General features: G+C 39.2%; 2 protein-coding genes across 11 annotated transcripts in view; one reads left to right on the forward strand and one right to left on the reverse strand.

The window, feature by feature from the left end:
- The window catches only part of LOC137249931 (uncharacterized), a 281,596-nt gene that overhangs the window by 62,778 nt on the left and 197,427 nt on the right, over positions 1 to 21,391 (forward strand). The window lies entirely within an intron of this gene.
- tefu (Serine/threonine-protein kinase tefu) overlaps positions 1 to 21,391 on the reverse strand; it is a 261,095-nt gene that overhangs the window by 47,457 nt on the left and 192,247 nt on the right. For all 10 annotated transcript variants that reach the window (XR_010952623.1, XR_010952624.1, XM_067782012.1 and 7 more), the window contains 6 exons: positions 16,414 to 16,719; positions 15,236 to 15,515; positions 14,816 to 15,180; positions 14,556 to 14,753; positions 10,790 to 10,943; positions 306 to 741 (listed from right to left, as the gene is read on the reverse strand). Coding sequence is in view for 8 of the 10 variants with exons in the window: in XM_067782012.1 (XP_067638113.1) it covers positions 306 to 741; positions 10,790 to 10,943; positions 14,556 to 14,753; positions 14,816 to 15,180; positions 15,236 to 15,515; positions 16,414 to 16,719 (1,739 nt within the window). In the remaining 2 variants the exon portion in view is untranslated. The remainder of the gene's footprint in view (positions 1 to 305; positions 742 to 10,789; positions 10,944 to 14,555; positions 14,754 to 14,815; positions 15,181 to 15,235; positions 15,516 to 16,413; positions 16,720 to 21,391) is intronic.

Consider the following 21,391-nt stretch of genomic DNA (forward strand, 5'->3'; position numbering starts at 1 on the left):
TTTACCGGAACGTACCGGATCTATATCCGGCAAAGGACCATCAACATCAATAACACTCCCCAAAACCTTCCGGGAGTGTCCTTATCGGTACAACAACAACGACCACATGAAAATTTTAAATTTCTTTTGCAAATATCTCTTCACAGAAGAAAATTTGTAATTTCCGTTTCAGATTCGCGATCCTGGTTGCGAAACGCGTCTTTTTTTAAGTTTCCGACGTGTATTAGAGTTTCTTGCTGCCTTATACAACTACCAACAAAATTCTTTAAGTGCTCTAATACTTAAATGTGTACATAATACCTTACCATTCATTATTTATGCGAACACATTCACAAATGTTAAGAAATATTCTTATTATTCGTTTATCTTTGTATATCCAACGAGTACATAATTGATTGTTGCTGCTTTTTTCCAAGACCAAGTACAACTCTTTAAAATAGTATTCAAGCATAGACACAAGGTTTGCCATGTGAAGCTCTTTGTTTGACATTAGAAACATTATAAAAGGCAAAAGTATTTCATTGGCAAAAATTTCATCCTCTTTTGCTAAATCCGAAAGCATCATCCAACCGCATTTATTGAATATTTGACTTACGAATGCACAAATCCACTTATTCCAAGCAAGCGTTTCCGTTGAGCGCAATATGAAAAGCCAATCAAGTGTATTAAGGGTGTGACGTGGATCCCAATCCTGCTTAGTCTTGTCTTTGCTTTGAAAAATTGCCAGATACGGAAAGAGTTCTGTGCGAGGAAGCATTAAAATTGCAATTTGAAATATGACATACATACATATGTGTATTTATCATATATGTTATACATCTATGTTGGCAGTAAAAGCCTAGTGCCGATGAGAGCATTATAAACAAATATAACTTACAGTTGCGAACAAAAAAATAGCAGTACTCGCAGTTTTTTTTTTTTAAGTTAAATATTTTGTGATTTATACACACGAGAAAAACGATTATTTTTGTTTACATGCATTTGTTCAAAATGCAACGAAATAATATATACGATTGAATTTGGCATTAAAAAAAATACAACCTAAAATAGTAATTCAATATTAAAATAAAAATAGCAGCAGTGCTTTGATTAGCGAGACAGGCTCATATAGATATACACAATTTTTCCTACTAATATTGATATAAGAGAAAAATTACGAACTTAGCACACGGCGATGGTTACCAGAATATGTTTTTAAATTTCACATTTTCATCAGCTAGCTTTTTCGGGTGGTGAATTTTGAATTCTAAATCGCCTGCCATTTGATTTTTTTCTTAAATAAGATCTTGTTGTAAAACTATTTTTCTTTACAACTGCGGGTTTCGCATCATAGACAGTCCTCATTTAAAAACAGCCTCATACCCATGATACAAAAAAGAAGGTAGTTCCACTCAAAAAATTTTGACGTACTTTGGGATTTTTGAAGTTTCACAATCAGCCTTATTGTAAACTTCATGTGAATAAATCAATCCCATGAATTTTTTATTTCCCATGAACAAAAAATTCGTATCGTTAATTTCATGTGAATCAATCCTTATTTTCGAATTTCGAATATGCTATTGTGAACATCACTCATGTTTTGTTTACAAATTTTTGCAGAAAAAATTGCTGTTGTGTAGTCAAACATTTTTATTTTTGCGTTAAATATTAAAATTGTAATGATTAGAGCTTACTTACGCCTTTGTTTAATTGAAGAAGAAATTAATACCAGTCAGCAATTGGCTGAACAAGGGTCCAGGAGGATATTACGCGACAAGTGTAATCCCCTTGAATTACCCAATGCAAGGTAAACATGCAAATAATTATACTCGTAAACCAAATAAATAATCGCGTTTTAACTATTTATACATAGCTTTCACCAATTGTATAGAATAAATAAGCCGGCGTTCAAATATTTGTTGGCTGCATTGCACAGTGGTGTGCCAGTGGCACGTAAACGTTTTGCAATAGACACAGTCGTAAAGCTTTCAGCTGCTCTAAGATTTTTTGGTGAAGGAGCATACCAAAAAGGAGTAGGGAGGCAAGTGGATGTTGGCTTATCGCAGTCAAGTTTTAGCCACGTCTTGTCTGAAGTATTGGATGTTTTTGAGGAGTGCCTTTGCTATCAGTGGATAAAATGGCCTACTAAAGACGAAATGCGTGAAATTGCTTTGGATTTTCATCAACAATTTAATATCCCAGGCATTATTGGCTGCATATATGGCACACACGTTGGAATTATAGGCCCTAGGAATAATAAACACTTATATTATAACAGAAAGGGTTACTATAGTATGAATGTTTTGCTGGTAGATTGGTAAAATTTGTGTATGCTTTTACGCATGTTAATAATTTTATCTGCAGGTATGTGATAACAAAATGGCAATAAGATACGTCGATGCTACACACGCTGGAGCCTGCCATGACTCATTAATTTGGAATACAAGTGAATTGAGGGTTTCAATGGAACAGGATTACTTGCTAGGCACTAGAAATGTTTGGCTGCTAGGTAAAATTTTAATGAAATATGTAAGTCCCAAAATCAAATTTTGTTCATAGGCGACGCTGGATATCCACTGGAGCCTTGGTTGCTAACACCCCACAGATCAGCGGGAGAGGGCTCCACAGAAAGCAAATTTAATGAGGTTCATGCACGTGGACGTAACATTGTGGAAAGGACCAATGGCGTCTTAAAAAATAGATGGAGGTATGTACTAGGAGCCAGGGAGCTACATTATTCGCCTAAGAAAGCAGCTCAAATTACTAATGTCTGTTGCGCGTTGCACAATATATGCTTAAAGTATCGGTGCGATGACACCCTTTTATTTCAAATAGAGCTTCTCAACCGGAAATTTCTGAACACGTGCAGTTTGAATAATCTGAATCGCATTCATCATACCTCAATGAGGCTAAGCGTATTAGAGCAAATATAGGCAATTGCCTTATGTAAATTTAAAACAAAGTGTTTTTATAATTGAATGACACTCTTCAAAGAAATGTCTGATTTGTATTAGCTCAAAAGCGGCTTTATTGTTAATCTTGCTTTACCAATATGAAAAAACAAAGTACATAAAATTCATTTTTTTTACAAAAACGTTCGAAACATTCTAATTAATGCCTAAGCTTTTCTTTGCAGCTAGTATTTTCAAGTTTTCAACCTCGAGTTGGCTGTTTGTAAGTATGAGTTTACGGTCAACTTCAATTTTTCTGAGCTGTTCAATTTCCGAATTGTGGCGTTTTGTTTCCTTCAGTAAACTGATTTGAATATTTTGAAAGTTTTCGAGGCCTTGGTTTAATTCCTTTAAGTGGCCTTCTATTTCAGTATAGAGATGACTCTGGATTTCCAAGCCCTTTCTGGCGTTGCATTCATTTCTTTTTGACCATCTAAGTCAATGTTTAATAGCTCTGAAGGGTTAATTTTTTTGCGAGTTTGCTGGCTGGTTTTTTGTGCAGGCAAAGCACTTTCCCTTTGCGTGTCACCGGCAGTTTCGGTGCTATTTTCGTCCAAGCTATTGTCCATGCAACTAAGTTCCACTTCAGAGTCCTCACTAGAGCTGTTGTCTTCATCACTACTGTTATTTTCACGTCGCTTACCAGTTGATTTCGTTGCATTCAAACCAAAAGGCTTGCCATCTTCGACACCTTCCGCAGCTGCTACTGACGCAGTTATATCCAAAATTGACTGTCCTAATACAGAAAAAACATGTTGCTTGCAAGGTCCTCCACCGGTCTTTTTCCTATTTTTTGGTATTTTCGACAGCCTTGTTTCGTACGTATCGTTTTTGATCAATCCAAACCTGTAAGCAATGGCTATATAAATTATGGCACATTCCATAGCCACATTGCATTGATAGTCACCTTTTTCCATTCGGAGATTGATTTTGATGGTGGGCCCATGCTATTGAGGGAATTGTTCAATTTCTTCCAAAAAGCCAGCACTTTATCTTTATTTTTTTTTTGGAAGCCCTTTCCTATTTCAGGATTTTCGGCCATAATGCTTACCAAGAAAGTCAACTGAGTTTTGTTTATAGACCTAATGTGATATAAAATAATTCTTAACCCCACTTTCAGTTTTGCGAAAAAATTCTATACATTCACGTGGAAAAAAATTTGTTGACGGTTAGGGTAATTTTTCGAAAATGGGAAATTTTTCACATGTGAAGTTCACAATGAGAACAGAACAAATGTGGGAATTTTTCCATTGGGAATTGCATTCACGCGAAGTTTACAATAAGGCTTAATGTTTGTTGTTTTGCCAGAAGCATTGCCATACCGTTAATGTTTAAGGCGAAATTGTGGTTTTTCGAGATGGATATTTCCTTTAGGATGAAAACGCTTTGGTCATCTGGGAATAATAATAATATACTTTAGCACGATTTATGTACATATATATTGATTGAGAATATAGTAAAACATGCAATTTTATTGAAAAATAGTGGATGACTCATATCTTTATGGCAGCTTGACCCCTAGACAGAAAAAAATACACGAAAAATCCTGTTGTTCTAGCATGGCCTATTATCATGCCCTACAGTAGATATTTCTCAAGGCATGTTGAGAAAAAGTGTACCTCCAAAGTCCACATCTATGTCAATGCTAAAAGCGCATAGAATGTATATAGGCGGGGCTGCCCCAAGGTAACCCCTGGTACAACGGGCAGAAACACTCTCATAACTAGTGGCTAACCTGCAGAGCTACAGGGTAGTGTTCTCCCAAAAAAAAATTTAACAATTCCCTCGTAAAGCGCAACGCTTGAATCATACAATAAAGAAAAAAAAATGTGGACTTGTAGCCAATTTATCAAGAAATTGTGGTGTCGGTTTATAAGGACCTTCTTTGAGCAAGAAATTGACAAACGTGTATGTTTTGTCAAAATGTTCTGAGCAAACGTACGGACACTTAAGAAGGCTATATTCCCTTGCTTTGCATACTTCGATCCATGCTTATTTCGTATTAAAATATTTCCATGGCATGGGGCTCATTTTTTTTTTTTTTATTTAAAATAACCATGAAAGTAATTTAGTCGTATTCGTTAATATGAAATCCATGAAAATTAGAAAAATTCGTAACATTTTTCAATCTGGTAGCTTGTTTTTGGTGAAATTGTCATTGTCCCCGTAAAAGTCAAGTGGCTAACGTCACACTAAATGGAACTACCTCCATTTTTTGTATCATGCTCATACCTAAACTTTTGATCCGCCATTCATCACTGTTTTCCAGTGGACTTCGGTTGAGATACAGCTACAGGCGGATTTAATTTAATTTAATTTATTTATTTAAAGTCGACGCAAACACAAAGCGGTCAACTAATTATTGTAATAGACAGAGATACATCTAAATACAGAGCCAATTCTTAAAATTAAAAAGTTTAAAAGAGGTACATAGAAAATTAGAATGTTATAAAAATTTGACATTACATTGTATAAGAAAAAATAAAATTAAAATATCAGGCTAAACCTAATAGTATAGCAGTATGTAAAGCGGCAAACGAACATTCAAAGCCAATGCAGTTATACAAATCATTTTAACGCGAGCACCAATGACGCAGAGGACTGTTTGTAGCAAAATTTTGCCGGCATAGAGGTAAATAAAAAGGCACAAAATGTCTGGAGGCCCTAGCAGGAACCGCAAAATTTAGTTGACTGATTAGGTCAGGGGAGTCAATCACGCCAATGACAAGCTTGTGAATGAACATAACGCCAAGTAATACTCTACGATTCTCTAGAGATGGCAAATTAATTAGAAGCCTATTCCTGTATGGTGGAAGATGAGTACTTGTTTCCCAGTTGAGACCTCGTAATGCAAAAATTAAAAACCGTCTCTGGACCGACTCAAGCCGATCAATATGGACTTGATAGATTGGAGACCAAACACATGAACAGTAGTCGAGAATAGGACGTACCAGCGAGGTCTAAAGGATCTTTGTGAAATAAGGGTCATCAAACTCTTTAGCCCAACGTTTGATAAAACCAAATACACCAGTTGCTTTGTTTATAGTGGTTGAAAGATGTGTGGTAAAACTTAATTTCGGATCAAAAATAACACCTACATCAGTTACAACAGATATCCGCTCCAGAGGGTTGCCGTTAAGTACATATATAAGATAACAGGACCGGGTTCACACGGTGAAAAGTCATTTGCTTACATTTAGAGCAGTTCAAAAAAAGTAAATTTGCAGTACACCAGCTTTGAAATGAGTCAAGATCGGCCTGAAGCTGATTAAAACAGAACAAGTTTGAAGGCAGATATGTGTAACAAAGTTTTACATCATCTGCGTATATAAAAACTCTAGAATGTAAGATAACCTTTGGTAAGTCGTTAATGAACAGGGTAAAGAGTAATGGACCCAAATGGCTACCCTGGGGCACGCCAGAAGTTACATCAAACGACTTTGAAAGATTGTTGTTGAAGAAAACTCGCTGAGTCCTATTTTCAAGATAACTTGAAATCCAACTTAATAAAGGCGCTGGAAAGCCCAGAAGATCAAGTCTGTGAACTAAGAGCTCGTGACTAACAGAGTCAAATGCTTTACTAAAGTCGGTGTAAATTACATCTGTTTGTTTGCAGTCTAAAAATACATTCATAACAAAAGACGTAAGTTCAAACAAGTTGGTAGCTGTTGATCTCCGATGCACAAAACCATGTTGACAAGGTGATATTAAAGAGCTACACATGTATTGAAGCTGGTATGTAATTATCTGCTCAAAAGTTTTAGGGATAGCTGAGAGCTTAGCTATGCCTCTGTAGTTCTCAATATTAGACCTACTACCTTTTTTATGCAAAGGTATAATAAACGATTGTTTCCAAATAGATGGGAATGATGCGGATTCCAGAGACAGTTTAAATAATTTAAAGATAGGCTCAGCTAAGCTGACAGCACAGTACTTAAGTACACTACTAGGAACACCATCTGGACCCGGTGAAGATATCGGTTTCAATGCAAGAAGATTATTAAGAACAGTATCTTTATCAATAAATGGGTTTTTTTGCAAGCGAGCTTGAAAAAACGCTTCAACTAGCTAAACACTTTCATTATGGCAAAACCATACAGATGGTTACTTTTTTTAGCTGCTTTGACATTTCTACTTCTAGCGCAGTATGTTTTTGACACTCAACCAGAGAATTAGAAAAACAAAATACATGAAATGCGTGTGTTTGTTTGTATCTATGTCACCCTGCCGCCACGCTGTTATTTTGTTATTTTTGTTTATCTGCACATTCGTATGTTCATTTCATTCACTCGTTCACAATAGTGCCCTATTTTTGAATATGCAACACTATACAACACTATCAATCAGGTCGACCAGTCATGGGCAGAAATCAATTTATTGAGCTCACTAAAATTCGTCTTTGAAAAACATCTCGAACGGGGTCGGGAATTCGGCTTAGAAACATCGAGCATCACAGGTTGAACAGCATCCAGTACTATCTCAAGCGTAGGATGAAGAGGGCCTTCAGGAAGGTAAAAGGGGCGGGGGGAGGGGGGGAGTTCGGGTTAGAGTAATACCCGCAGAGTCATCTGTAAGCACTAACTCTAAGATTTTCCTTTTAGAATTTAAAATATTATTAATTTGGAGAAGAGATGTATCTAGCAGGCTATTTAAAAACTCGTGCTGAGTAGTGTGAGTCATAAAATTTGAGTCGATGGTATTGATCCAATTTACTGATGATAAATTGAAATCACCAAGAACTACTAGGCGGTCTTTGTCTCGCAATTGCGAGTACAAACTACAAATAACAGTGCTATGACATGTATAAACGTGTATATCCGAGCAGCGGTATATTGGCGGTATATACGGGCAGCAGATAAACAAACTAAAATTGTGCAAGGCAAGCTTTACTGCTATGAATTCAATGCCATTTGTGGTGTCCAATAGCAGCAACTAAGATGGAAGGGTCGAGTCAACAGCAATAAGGACACCACCTGCTCTAGATTCACGATCACGCCGATAAACAACATATTTACATGAAAAGAGTTCAGAGTTAAAATTATGAGCCTTTAACCAGGTTTCAGTAAAAGCTATAACTTGAGAAGTAAAAATAAAACTATTGAGAAAAAAGGTACTTAATTTCGATCTTAGGCCGCGAACATTTTGGTAGGGATGGTTATTTTTTCACTGTTTCCGCAGAGATTTTTGAGTTTTTTGAAGTTCCTGCGGCGTGAGGTTTTTTTGTAAACAAATGCACAACTGAATGGTTCGGCCAGAATGTATGTTCAATAACTCTATCAAAATAAGCGTCTGCCACTGATATTTTAAACGATGAAATATCCCTATCATAACTAAAATTAAATTTATACACGCCTATTTTAATAGGTTGTGAAAGGTCTAGCTTATCTTCTATATACTTAATAATATCATTTTCCGTAAGCGAAGAATGAAGGCGAGATACAAAAATTGCCCTGCGAGGCGGCATGGCAGTCACCTGCCTCTGTTGCGCATTGTCAGCATTATGCGGCAGTTACTCACGAACGTACGTACCAAAAGCGTGTCAGCTGACACGACCTATCTTATGAGTGTGCAATGTAAACGAAAACTCACCGACGTGCAACGCCCGTACGTACGTAGCCCGGAACGTAGAAATCAAAACAATTTTAATTTTTTCCGTACGAACGTGTCAGCTGATAGCTCTCTCACTAGACAGAGTTGCCTAGTAAACTTTTGTGCGCTAATTTTTGACCGTTTGCACTTTTATGCAAAAACACCTAATTAAAGTTTGAAAAATTGTGAAAATAATTCGAAATAATTATGTAAAAGTGCAGATTATAAATATGTAATCTATTTATACTTATTTAATATTTATTCCGACCTTTTACAATATCAAAAATTAAATTGGAAAAAGTTGATGTTTCCATAAGCATGCATGCAAAATGGTCAATGGCAACAGTGCTTATCTGTAAACAATACACACACAAATATGTTATGTACATGTACACAGACGCAAACATTGATTCCTACGGGCTTGAGAGTTCGGTCAAACGTGTTTCGTACGACAAACGTCCGTACGTACGTAACTGCCGCATTAGGCAAACGCACAGCGGCGGAGGTAGAATCACCACCTGTGTTGGTGAAACTGGAAGCAGCATTGTCATTAATGGTTGTTTTATCATTAACAGCAGTGATTTCAACATGAGTTTTAGCAGCAACATTTAATGTTGCATTATCGTGAGAAATCTTATTTACAGCCAAGGGTGTAGGGGTGCAGGTTTAGCATTCGTGTTGACTTTATCAGCGGCTATGTGGTCAGAAGCAGCGTGGACATTTGCAGTTTTATTGGCAATGTCTTCAGCATTAAAGTTAACAGAAATGTTATCAGCAGTCGAATAGTTAGCAGTATCAGCAACATTAGCAGTATCGGCAGCATTGGCATTAGTTACAGTAGATTTTGATTTATTAACAGTTACAGCTGGAGCCGCGAGCTGTTAGGCATAAGACATGTTACTCTTTTCATTATCTGAGTTAGCAGTAGAAAGCAATGTAGACGATGGCCCACAGTTATTTACAGCAGTATTAATACTTGCAAAAACAGGTGATCGGTCGAAAAAATGGCATTGTACACACTGATGAACGTGGATAACAAGAGACGGCGACAACGACACATGTGTAAGCGCGCAACTATTAATATCACTGCGCAATGTTCTCGCAGCAACAACACTTGACGTTTTGTTGATACCATCAGTCGTCTCATCTACACAGTCATCGTTGTTTTTGTGAGAATTAGCTTTTGATTTAACATGAATGTTAATATCATTTTTTACTTCTGCAATTTGTTCAGTCAAAAGTTTAAATTTCACATCAATTGCAAGCAAGGAAGATTCTAGGCCAACTTTATGTGACGCCAAGACGTTGTCATATGCCTTACAAAGCTTGTCATAGGCATTCAAGCATTCCATGCACAAGTAACTGAGATGCCGCTAGCAATTCTACATCGTATGCAGACATGTTGCCTTCACAGCACGTAGGATGCAAGATTTTTTTACAAAAACCGCCGCATGGCACAATTAGAGGCTCACTTCGGCCAAAACTCTTATCGCACTTAGCACAGAAACTATCCATTGCACCAATATTGGCAGAAAAAACAGAAAACCAGATAAAACAAAATTAAGTTTGCAGAGCGATAACACAACACGTCTGTACAGCACGATTATGTCCAACATATGCAATTTTAGACTCACCAATCAATAAAATACTACGATATTTGCTTGTAGATCATTACATATGGTTATTCTTTTTTGTTAGTAGCGGCTTCTTTCTTGGACTTCGGGCACATAAATTTGCCTCTAGAAGCCTTCCCCTTACTGTCATATCACTTAGTGCTACCTTTAATTCAGTTTTAATCTACTTGGCAGATTGAAACCGATTTGTTTGACAATTTGTGCTATGCCTCGATTAATAGTAACATAAGTTTTCCTGTTTCTACCCCCTATTTCACGTTTTCATTGATTATTGGTACAATGCTTAGCGCGACTCACGCGGATATTAACAAAGTTAATAAGTTAGCTTCTTCTTACTACGTTTAAAATCTATTACTGCTTTTTCGTTAAAAGTTGGATGGAGTCTGCCTTTTTTTCAAACCTTCTACATTTTCCGCCGATTTTTATTCTTATTAAAGTTGTAATCATTTACCAGATCATTTCAAATTTTATTCAATCAATGTGAACTGGAAAATTTGTTCACACGTACACAATTCATGCATAAAACGGCTTTGATTTGTTGGTAGTGTTTTCGGATTTTTTTTTTTTACATTGAGAAGTTGCTGCCAATATAGATGTATTACATACATGCTACTTACAATGTACCATTTTATTTACCTAAAATGGATTTTCCATATTTTGTATTGATTAACTGAGCTGTTACCTTAAACAAAGTCTTATATGTGTTGGCTTCGAATTGCATTAACATGTGGTCTAAGATTTTCGCAAGACATATCGAAAAGAGCTCTATTCTATCCTGTGGACTAGCAACCTTAGAAAATACATCAATTATAAGAATACAAATTATGTATGTTACTGGATTAAAACTACCATGCATATAGTATTTTATATTGTTATTGGCTTAAATCTAATTAGAGTAAGTACCGGTACAAGCAAAGAATTGGTACCATAACACTTAAATAATAGTATATGAGGCTTTCTTTCGCTAGGACGGCCAACTTTATAAACTTTGAAAATGTTCGAATAGTGGCTTTTCAGTTTTTCTATAATAACAGATAAAAAAAAAAAAAAACAAAAACAGTACTAAATAAAATAAATCGTCTGAAACACCATTAAGGGCCTTATTATGTAACTCGGTTCGAAAGATATTTCTATCGGATTTGAAAAAAAAAAATGTTTGTGATTTGACAGCTTTCGAATCGCATTTCTATTCGAATCGAGTTACAGAATATAGCCATAAATTTTACTTAAATGGTGAAAATAAAGAAATAAGACGTCAAACTCTTGTCAGTGTGTCTCATGCAAAGGATAGTTACATGGAATGTGTTGCTTTGAACTAACCCTCAATGCTCATACCCCGAAATTTTTTTACTCTTACTTGGATCCTTGCTATTCACGCACTAGAGTGTCTTAACGCTCATCATCACTCCCAGGGACTTAGAAAGTCATCTCCGCAAGCATTATGACGAAATACGGCACCTGAAAACTCAGCCATATGTAGAAGAAAAACACAAAAAGGTCCTCAGAGAAATTCAACAAACCGTATCGGACCTCTATGCCAAGAATTGCTCGCCGAACCCCGTTCTTAAAGTCAAGTACTCTTAAACCCGCAGTCCCCAGGGAGACGCTCTCACTCTAGCTCAACTTCGATCTGGATACTGTAACACGCTTACCTATCCAGATTCAACCCCAACAAGGTATGTTCTACTTGTAACGTGTCCACGCATGACACCACCCATCTTTTCAATTTCAATATGGACCTCTAGTACCCTTTCTCTCTGGTCCTGTTGAAACCAGGGCTGCAAATCGCCTCAAAAATCGGTTCAGTGGTTGGAACCACTCAGGAAAAATTGAACCGGTTCGCGGCTACCTCTGAACCGGTTCGGTTCAAGTGGTTCAAACGTTTAATACTAAGTATTGATAGTATACAAAATTTAAAATTCTTCACTTGGGATCTGTGTGCTTAGGCATACAAATAAAATACAGTTATTGAGATCAAATCCATGTATGTATTTATTTATAAAACTTATCAAACGGTTTGTTCATTATTACAAAATGTAAGGAACGAAAATGGTAGAATGCTTCACTATACCTATAGGGAGTATTTCCAACGCATATATTCTGCACATAAGAAAGTAGTCGTATTTTTAAGAGAAGAAAAAATATTCAATCATCTGCTTTCAATATACATATAAAACATACCTACTAAATTTTAGATACGAGATTACTACAGGAACTAAAAGATATTCATGAAAATGTAAATGTCTTCTTTGCTTTTCTTAGGCATTCAGCTTATAAACGTTGATATACGGATATGTGAAAAATAATATGATCTCCCTTTAAAACGGCATTGTTCCCAAATTTTGTTTATTTATTAGTTTTTAATAATTCCAATTTAAAATATCGTTTCAACTATAACACAAGCTCCCAACAATTAATTAAATTTTCATCAGTTTTCCAGACTTATTAAAAACTTTCAAAAAATTTCTGAGTGCAGTTTTGTAGCTCATCTAACTGTAGTGTAATAATGTCCAAGTTTCAAGAGAGTGTTCACATTTTTTTCCATACACCGCATGAACAAAATCTGTTTTTATATGGAAGATATGGGCAACACCCTCGGGGAAAAAAATTTTAAAAAATTAACGGTAATTCTCATCTACTTGAAACTTTCACACTATTACACTAAAATAGAATGAGCTCCAAGACTGAACATTCCGAAATTTTCTAAAAACTGTTAATAAAAAGTTTCGAAACTTTATAAAAATTTGATTAAATTTACTTCAAAATTTTTATAATTATACATATGTATGTGGTTTGTGTTATAGTTGTTATAAATGAAAAATGAAAAAGCTCTTTCATATACAAAGTTGTTATGCACGGGGTTTGAACTCATTTTGTAAATTTGTTTATTTTTTCACAAGCTTTTGACCACAGACAGGCGCGTACAGTAGACGCTATTACTATCAAAAGTGACAACTCACGGCGTTGCCATTGAGGAAAAATGTATGCAATTTATCCTAGAGGGTTACTTTCAAGTAAAGTGGTGAATTACAAAATAAGTTGTAATTTTTGTTGAAACTTTATTTTGAACCGAACCGAACCATTTTTTTTGGGTGGTTTTCGGTTCGGTTTTTGGAGTTAAGAAAAAACACGGTTCGGTTCGTGCACCAAAATAGCGGGTGGTTCGGTTCATGAACCTGATCATTTTGCAGCCCTGGTTGAAACTGCAAGATTCCTTGGATTTCCGTAGGATGGTATCGACGAAAATTTGTGGTGGTGTCGCACCTATTGGATGGGGTGAAACACTGCTACAACAATCATAGTACTCCCCAGAAAGGTGAGAAATTAAGTAATGAACAAAAAGTTTCTGTTACTCAGAAACCTGGGCATCCTAACAGACAACTGATGGATAGGCCCCGTCTACCAGGATTATAAGGAGAAATGTTCACAAGCACTTCGAACTTTTGACACTCAAAAATTTAGCCGTTTAAATCAGATAAGCATTAAATTCTTATGCCGATAAATGTCCTGCGAGCCCAATTCCCGACACCCGCAGTAGAGCGCGCGATACTTCCTTATTCTACGATCATCGAAGTAGCCATTGTGCTCTCGTTCATGTTGTTGTAGCGATAAGGTTGCTCCCCGAAGGCTTTGGGCAGTGTTATCGATGTGATGGTCCTTTGCCGGATACAGATCCGGTACGCTCCGGTACCACAGCACCATTAAGGTTCTAGCCCGACCATCTCGGGAACGATTTATGTGGCCACATTAAACCTTCAGGCCATCCCCTCCTTCCCCACCCCCAAGTTCCATGAGGAGCTTGGGGTCGCCAGAGCCTCGTCTGTTAGTGAAACAGGATTCGCCGCGGATAGGTGAGGTTGACAATTGGGTTTGGAGAAGCTATATATTGCGCTGGCAACCTGAAGGGTTGCGCTACACACCCCTTGAATCTGGTATTTTAGTCGCCTATTACGACAGGCATACCTACCGCGGGCATATTCTGACCCCCTTACCCGCTGGGGGCTGGTCTCGTTCATCGTATACATATATGGTCGCCCCAGCAGGTGCCAAGCTCACGCCTACCCCTGCTTAAGCAGAATCAGAGAATGTGTGTCTACATGACACGAACAATGTTTTCAATTACAAAGTGGAACCAACGTCTAACACCCATGCCTCCTTGGTCCAACCCTATTGAAACTGCTGCAAGTTTTCTTTTACTTCAATTAGAGGATATAAATGACAATTTGTGAGTGATTACGCCTATTGGATGGGGCTGAGCACTGTTACAAGAAGAAATATCGCTTTCTTAATGTTCGTATGCTTGAACTTTTCTGTCAAAGTTAAAGTCCGACCTATAGCTTTATCTGCTTTTAGTTTATAAGCTGCAGATACTATTTCGTGATAAAGTTATAATTAAACTTACATTTTCATAAAAGGTTGATTGAGTTTGAAAATAGAATGTTGAATCGGCTATATCTAAGGAGCCTATTTCTCCCAGGCATTTCGCTGCTTCCAGACGTAAATTTGTGTTTTCAGCATTACATACCACTTCCAAAAGCCGCTGAATCAAGTCATAAAATAACTTACCTTCAGAGCACAGTTCTACCTTATGTTTGCCTACCTACAAAAATTAACAGTACATACATATTATAATGAAGCATTTAAACACGTAGATAATCTTACATATTGACGGATTGTTCCCAGACTACCATTACATTTTTGAATTAACATTGATGATTCTAAAATTTTTAATAAATCTTTAATGCCTTTCGGTGATGTTTCAATGCTATTTTGAATTTCACGAAGCATCGTAAAGTTGTCCGTTTCAGGAAATTGATAAAAAGTCATTGCGTTTTCACTGTATTCGGTAATCAGGTTATTTAACAATTTTAAACAAGTGTTATTATGAGGGAAGGCAATAAGGCATTTTGTTATTTCATTCAAATGATCATTTATTACTCTTTTGCCTTCTCCAACAGTAAGATAGGGTTTTTCGAAAAGGTGTTGCAAGAACAGAAATCCCGCTTGATGCAATTCAGTATACGGAACTAAAAAACATATACGTTTATTACAAGTTAAACATTTACATGTTAATTTTAATACCTTTTTGAAGAAACTGAGTGACAAACAAAATACTGTCCCGTATAAAATATTCTGCAATACTTTTGTGGCGTTTATTTGCTATATGCGGCGGGAAGGAATCAATAATCATATCAACTGCAGCGCAATATTTATAAAAGAATGCCATTTTATCATTCGAAAATACACAAGAATAAATATCTGCTTTTAGCACAGCAAGTACTTTTAAAAACTGAAAAGAGCTGTCGCAAATAGGACCAAAGAAGGCTTTAGGGTCGCACTCATCAGTAATGCTTTGGTCTACCTGCAAATAAATAAATTATTGTATAAGTACAATGTAGAGAAGTCAATAACTAGTGATACAAATTTCTGGGGCAGAACTAGGGTTAAATTACCAAATAAGTACTCGTTCGATGAAGGTAATCATTCTCTTTAGGTCAAAAAGTGACAGTTTCGGTTTTTATACTTCATATTTAATATAACTATTGCTAGCTTTGGGGAGATTCGTCTTTGAAAGAAAATTGACAGAATTGACACCAAGGCAAATTTACCGCAACAACAGAGTGCATATAGACAATGACAAGCGACTTATATTTGAGTCATTTCGTATTAAACACGCCTAAGTCTTTTAGAGAGCATTTTCAGTAAATCGGAAACATTGCATATAATATGGAAATTGGTCTGGCTATATAATCTGTGGAAAAGGCACCACCTAAAATATTTCGAATTTTTGCTAGATCAGAACTATCTTAAAAAAAGACTTGATATTTCCAATTTATGCAGAATTTTTATTTGGTTTGGAACCGAAGAAACAATACGAGCAAGCGAACTAGATCTAAAGTGTAAATTTTTGCACCAGTTCAGAACTATCGATATAGAACCAATAAGCAGATCTATACTAATGATTTTTTCAGCTAGTTGGAAACTATCGAATCGAAAAAGTTCTCATAAAAGAAGTTCTAGTGTGGACATTTTTATCTAGTTCGGTAACTGAATTACGATTTCCACCGCCTAAGACAACTCCATGTTAATTTCGCCAGTTGAAAGCATGTTAAAGAGATAGAGGGTGGACTAGTTGTGGTTCAAAATGTAATTGAAGCGCGCCAGTTTTGAACTAGATGTTTTTCCTGCAGGGTACAAAATGAGGAAAGACTTTCGTAAAAATCGATCAAAATTCGAATAAGAAAATTAACGTAACTCACCAAATAAAAATTAAGACACCGTAGCAATGACTTGTAACTTAAATGACACCACGACGACGTAATATGTAAGCTGGGAAATTGAAATGATCCTACTGAAAGTCCATCAACTTTTAATAGATTGTAGCACATGTACAGTGTTTTCCAAAGATCACCAAAATCGCTTTCCATTAGTTTCTGTAAGTTCAACTTCAATTGCCTCGAATTTTCTTTTAATATTTCGATGTATCTCTTGTACTTTTCAGTTTGTGCTTCCGGGCATTGGGCATATTGGGGTAAAATAAATGCTCGTAATATAGGAAGTGCGTGCTAAATATGAATATGTAAACACATTAATTATAAACTTAAACTATAATTTATATGTGGAAAGTAACATAACTCAATTGACAAAATATATCGCAAAAGAACATGAATCAATATAAAGAACAGCTGTTTAAGACACAGGTCGTCCGCTTCCCAATGCAGTCGGTTCTATGTACCGGAGCGACTCGGGATTTTTCTCGACCAAGGACTGTCATTTCAGTGTAACACCATTTAATTTGTTGCGTCCCTCCTACAAATTGTCATCCCCCAGCAGCTCCTTGCAGCAGGACTGCTCCATATTCTCTTGCTCCGGGAAGGTATCGAATCCAATCCGGGTCCGTCTCCTAACCCCGGTCCTGAGAAATGGTTTTGCTGCGTGTGCCAGAAAATAATCTTTTTAGGACGGTAAGGGATGGTTGCATCGGACAGGTTGTTCTGGGCTAAATCCCAAAATCAAACGTCCAAGTAACGTGCATAAATCTTTTGGGGCTCCTTGCTTTTCACGCCCAAGGGCGTCCCGTAGTCTACGTGTAGGTCAGGAAAACAGACTCTTAGTCCCTACCTCCTCTTGCATCGTTTGCCAGCACAGAATATATATATGTTTGCGACATCCCCCCAATGCAGCTCCTGCCTTGGACGGTGCCACTTTCCTAGATGTTTTGGTCTCCGCGAAGGCAACCCCCCGACGGGTTTCATTGCGCCATGTAGCCCGACCGCATACACAAATACACCGGGTACCCAAATGCGGCACAGCATCCGCATTGCTGCGATTCAAGAGACTAAACTCACAGCAAGATCTGCTCTGCAGGCCTGTTCTGGGTATAATGTCCAGAGAAAAGATCGCGAGAGCGGAAATGGAGGCGGCCTCGCCTTTATCATACACCACTCTGTGCAATGTGGTGGCCACCGTGGTGTGATGGTAGCGTGCTCCGCCTATCACACCGTATGCCCTGGGTTCAACTCCCGGGCAAAGCAACATCAAAATTTTAGAAATAAGATTTTTCAATTAGAAGAAAATTTTTCTAAGCGGGGTCGCCCCTCGGCAGTGTCTGGCAAGCGCTCCGATTGTATTTCTGCCATGAAAAGCTCTCAGTGAAAATTCATCTGCCTTGCAGATGCCGTTCGGAGTCGGCATAAAACATGTAGGTCCCGTCCGGCCAATTTGTAGGGAAAAATCAAGAGGAGCACGACGCAAATTGGAAGAGAAGCTCGGCCTTAGATCTCTTCGGAGGTTATCGCGCCTTACATTTATTTATTTATTTACTCTGTGCAATAACATATCAAATAGGAGAAACGACGTTCTGCACAATAAACGGAGACGCCCCCACACGTATTATAGGAAGCTGGGCCGGATATATCAATCGTCAGCGCAGGACTCGTAAACTGCGTCAACTGGCAGCCGATGGTAACATTGGCATCTGACCACCTGCCTTCATTCCCGCCGGTAGAATTCCCGAAATTCCAACTCATTTTCCGGCGGAGGACGCAAACTTAGCGAGAGAACGTGACCTTATAAGACAGCTCGATCCTGGCGACCCCCAAATATGGGATATAAACCAACGCATCAGAATGCTTGTGGATGAACACAAGCGGGCCAAACGGGAGGAGCACCTAAGCGGTTGTAACCTCTCTGCCGGTGTAGGTAAACTTTGGTCCACCGTAAAGCCCTATCGAATCCGCGCTTCCCAAGGCAGTCGATTCTATGCACCGGAGCGACTGTGGATTTCTCCCGACCAAGGATTGTCATTTGAGTGTAACCCCATTTAATTTGTTGCGTCCCTCCCACAAATTGTCATCCTCCCAGCAGCTCCTTGGAGCGGGACTGCTCCATATTCTCTTGCTCCAGGAAGGTATCGAACCCAATCCGGGTCCGTCTCCTGACCCCGGTCCTGAGAAATGGTTTTGCTGCATCTGCCGGAAAGGAATCTTTTTAGGACGGTCATACTCTTGTCATTGTGTCTCGTGTAAGGGATGGTTGCATAGGACAGGTTGTTCTGGGCTAGATCCCAAAACCAGACGTCCACGTAACTTCTATAAATCTTTTGTGGCTCCTTGTTGTTCACGCCCTAGGACGTCCCGTAGTCTGCGCCTTAGCACCCCCACTACCTTCCAGCAGCCTCGCTGCTCAGCAAGCAACAACAAGTACCCGCTGCTGCTCGCGCCCCACGGCGCAACCAACTCATACGGCTGCTCCCACTCATACCTACAATCTCCGTAGTAGAGACGGGAGCAATGCCGAGCATCAGCCCCTGCCCCCGTCTGCTCCCCTCCTCTTTTCCAGCAGCAATTGTGTAGGTCAGAGAAACAGACTCTTAGTCCCTACCTCCCTTTGCACCGTTTGCCAGCACATAATATATATGTTTGCAACATCCGCCCAATGCAGCTCCTGCCATGGATGGTGCCACTTCCCTAGATGTTCTGGTCTCCGCGACGGCAACCCCTGGACGGGTTTCATTGCGCCATGTTGCCAGGCCGCATACCCAAATACACCGGGTACACCAATGCTAACCCAAGGACGTCCAGTCCCAGGGCCACAACAGCAGTTGCGTGCTAGCCTTCCACAACCCAGGCGTAGTCACCCGCCACTTACTACCAGAGTGACGACGTCTCCCCCTATGCACTTCAGAATTCTGCAGTTAAACTGTAATGGATTAACTGGGAAGATCACGGAGATAGTCGACTTCATGAAGCGGCACAACATTCGCATTGCTGCGATTCAAGAGACTAAACTCACAGCAAGATCTGCACTGCAGACCTGTTCTGGGTATAATGTCCACAGAAAAGACCGCGAGAGCGAAAATGGAGGGGGCTTCGCGTTTATCATAAACTACTCTGTGCAATAACATATATTTGATCCCGACATCGACCGCAGGGACAATGTCTTAGAACGTCAAGGCTTATCTGTCCGGTCAGGCGATGCAAACCTAGAAATCATAAACATCTACATCCCTCCTGCCACCTGTTGCCCCAGTGGATACCGCCCTTATATCAGCGCCTTACTCACTGGCAGCAATCGCATTATCTTAGGCGATTTCAATGCCCATCACGATCTATGGCATTCAAACTTGCGGGCGGACAGTAGGGGTGAGATGTTAGCGGATCAAATAGAAGAAACGACGTTCTGCACAATAAACGGAGACGCCCCCATACGTATGGTAGGAAGCTGTCACAGTTCGCCGGATATTTCAATCGGGAGCGCAGAGCTCGTAAGCTGCGTCAACTGGCAGCCGATGATAACATTGGCCACATCCTATACTTATTTCGCTCGAGCGTACCGCCGACTTCATCGTCACAGAAAAACGAACTTTCATAAACTTTAAAAAAGGAAATTGGGACGAATACAAATCATTTACAACCGCTTTGCTGCCCTCCCTATCCCGACTGATGCCCGCCAAGGGGAGCGTGCTTTCCGCAAGGTCATTGAATCCGCCTCGGCTCGTTTCATTCCCGCCGGTAGAATTCCCGAAATTCGGCCCCAATTCCCGTCGAAGGCCCCAAATTTAGCGAGAGAACGTGACCTTATAAGACAGCTCGATCCCGGCGACCCACAAATAAGGGATATAAACCAACGCGACAGATTGCTTGTGGATGAACACATGCGGGCGAAATAGGAGGAGCACCTAAGCGGTTGTAACCTCTCTGCCGGTGTGGGTAAACTTTGGTCCACCGAAAAGTCCCTATCAAATCCATCTAGGCACAATGACAAAGTTTCCATCGCCATTGGCGATGAAGTGCTGTCGGATGCGAAAAAATGCGCGAGCGCTTTCTGCCGACAATATATAATGCATTATACGGTCGACAAAGATAGACGGAGGGCCAACAGAGACGCACATAAACATAAATTCAGCGCGTCGCCAATTACCATCACCGCCATCGGTCATGCTAAACCATCCAAAGCAGTTGGCCCAGATGGCATAGCCAAGCCGATGCTAAAAGCCTAGGGAAAGAGGGTTTCAAATATTTAGCACATGTCTTCAACCTGTCTCTTTCCACCTTTGTCATACCCGAAAAATGGAAAATGGACAAGGTGGTCCCGCTACTAAAGCCTGGGAAACCAGCTAACATAGGAGATTCATATCGCCCGATATCTCTCCTATCGCCAGTAGCCAAGACGCTTGAAGCCATTTTGCTCCCCTACTTCAAAGCAAATTTGCAGCTAGCCTGTCATCAGCATGGCTTCAGAAAACTCCATAGCACCACCACCGCGCTAAAAGCCATCAGCACTCAGATAAAGAGGGTTTCAAATATTTAGCACATGTCTTCAACCTGTCTCTTTCCACGTTTGTCATTCCCGAAAAATGGAAAATGGTCAAGGTGGTCCCGCTACTAAAGCCTGGGAAACCAGCTAACATAGGAGAGTCATATCGCCCAATTTCTCTGCTATCGCCAGTAGCCAAGACGCTTGAAGCCATTTTGCTCCCCTACTTCAAAGCAAATTTGCAGCTAACCTGTCATCAGCATGGCTTTAGAAAACTCCATAGCAACGCCACCGCGCAAAATGCCATTAGCACCCAGATAAATTGCGTTTTAAATCAAAACCCCCACCATGGACAGTACTCGTTGCGCTAGACCTATCAAAAGCTTTTGATACGGTCAACCATGGCACGTCACTGCAAGACCTGGAAGCGTATACCCTTCCCCCATGTCTTAAAAGGTGGACCGCAAATTATCTGGGTGG

Source organism: Eurosta solidaginis, chromosome 4 (assembly GCF_040869045.1).
Source record: "Eurosta solidaginis isolate ZX-2024a chromosome 4, ASM4086904v1, whole genome shotgun sequence".
Lineage (NCBI taxonomy): Eukaryota > Metazoa > Arthropoda > Insecta > Diptera > Tephritidae > Eurosta > Eurosta solidaginis.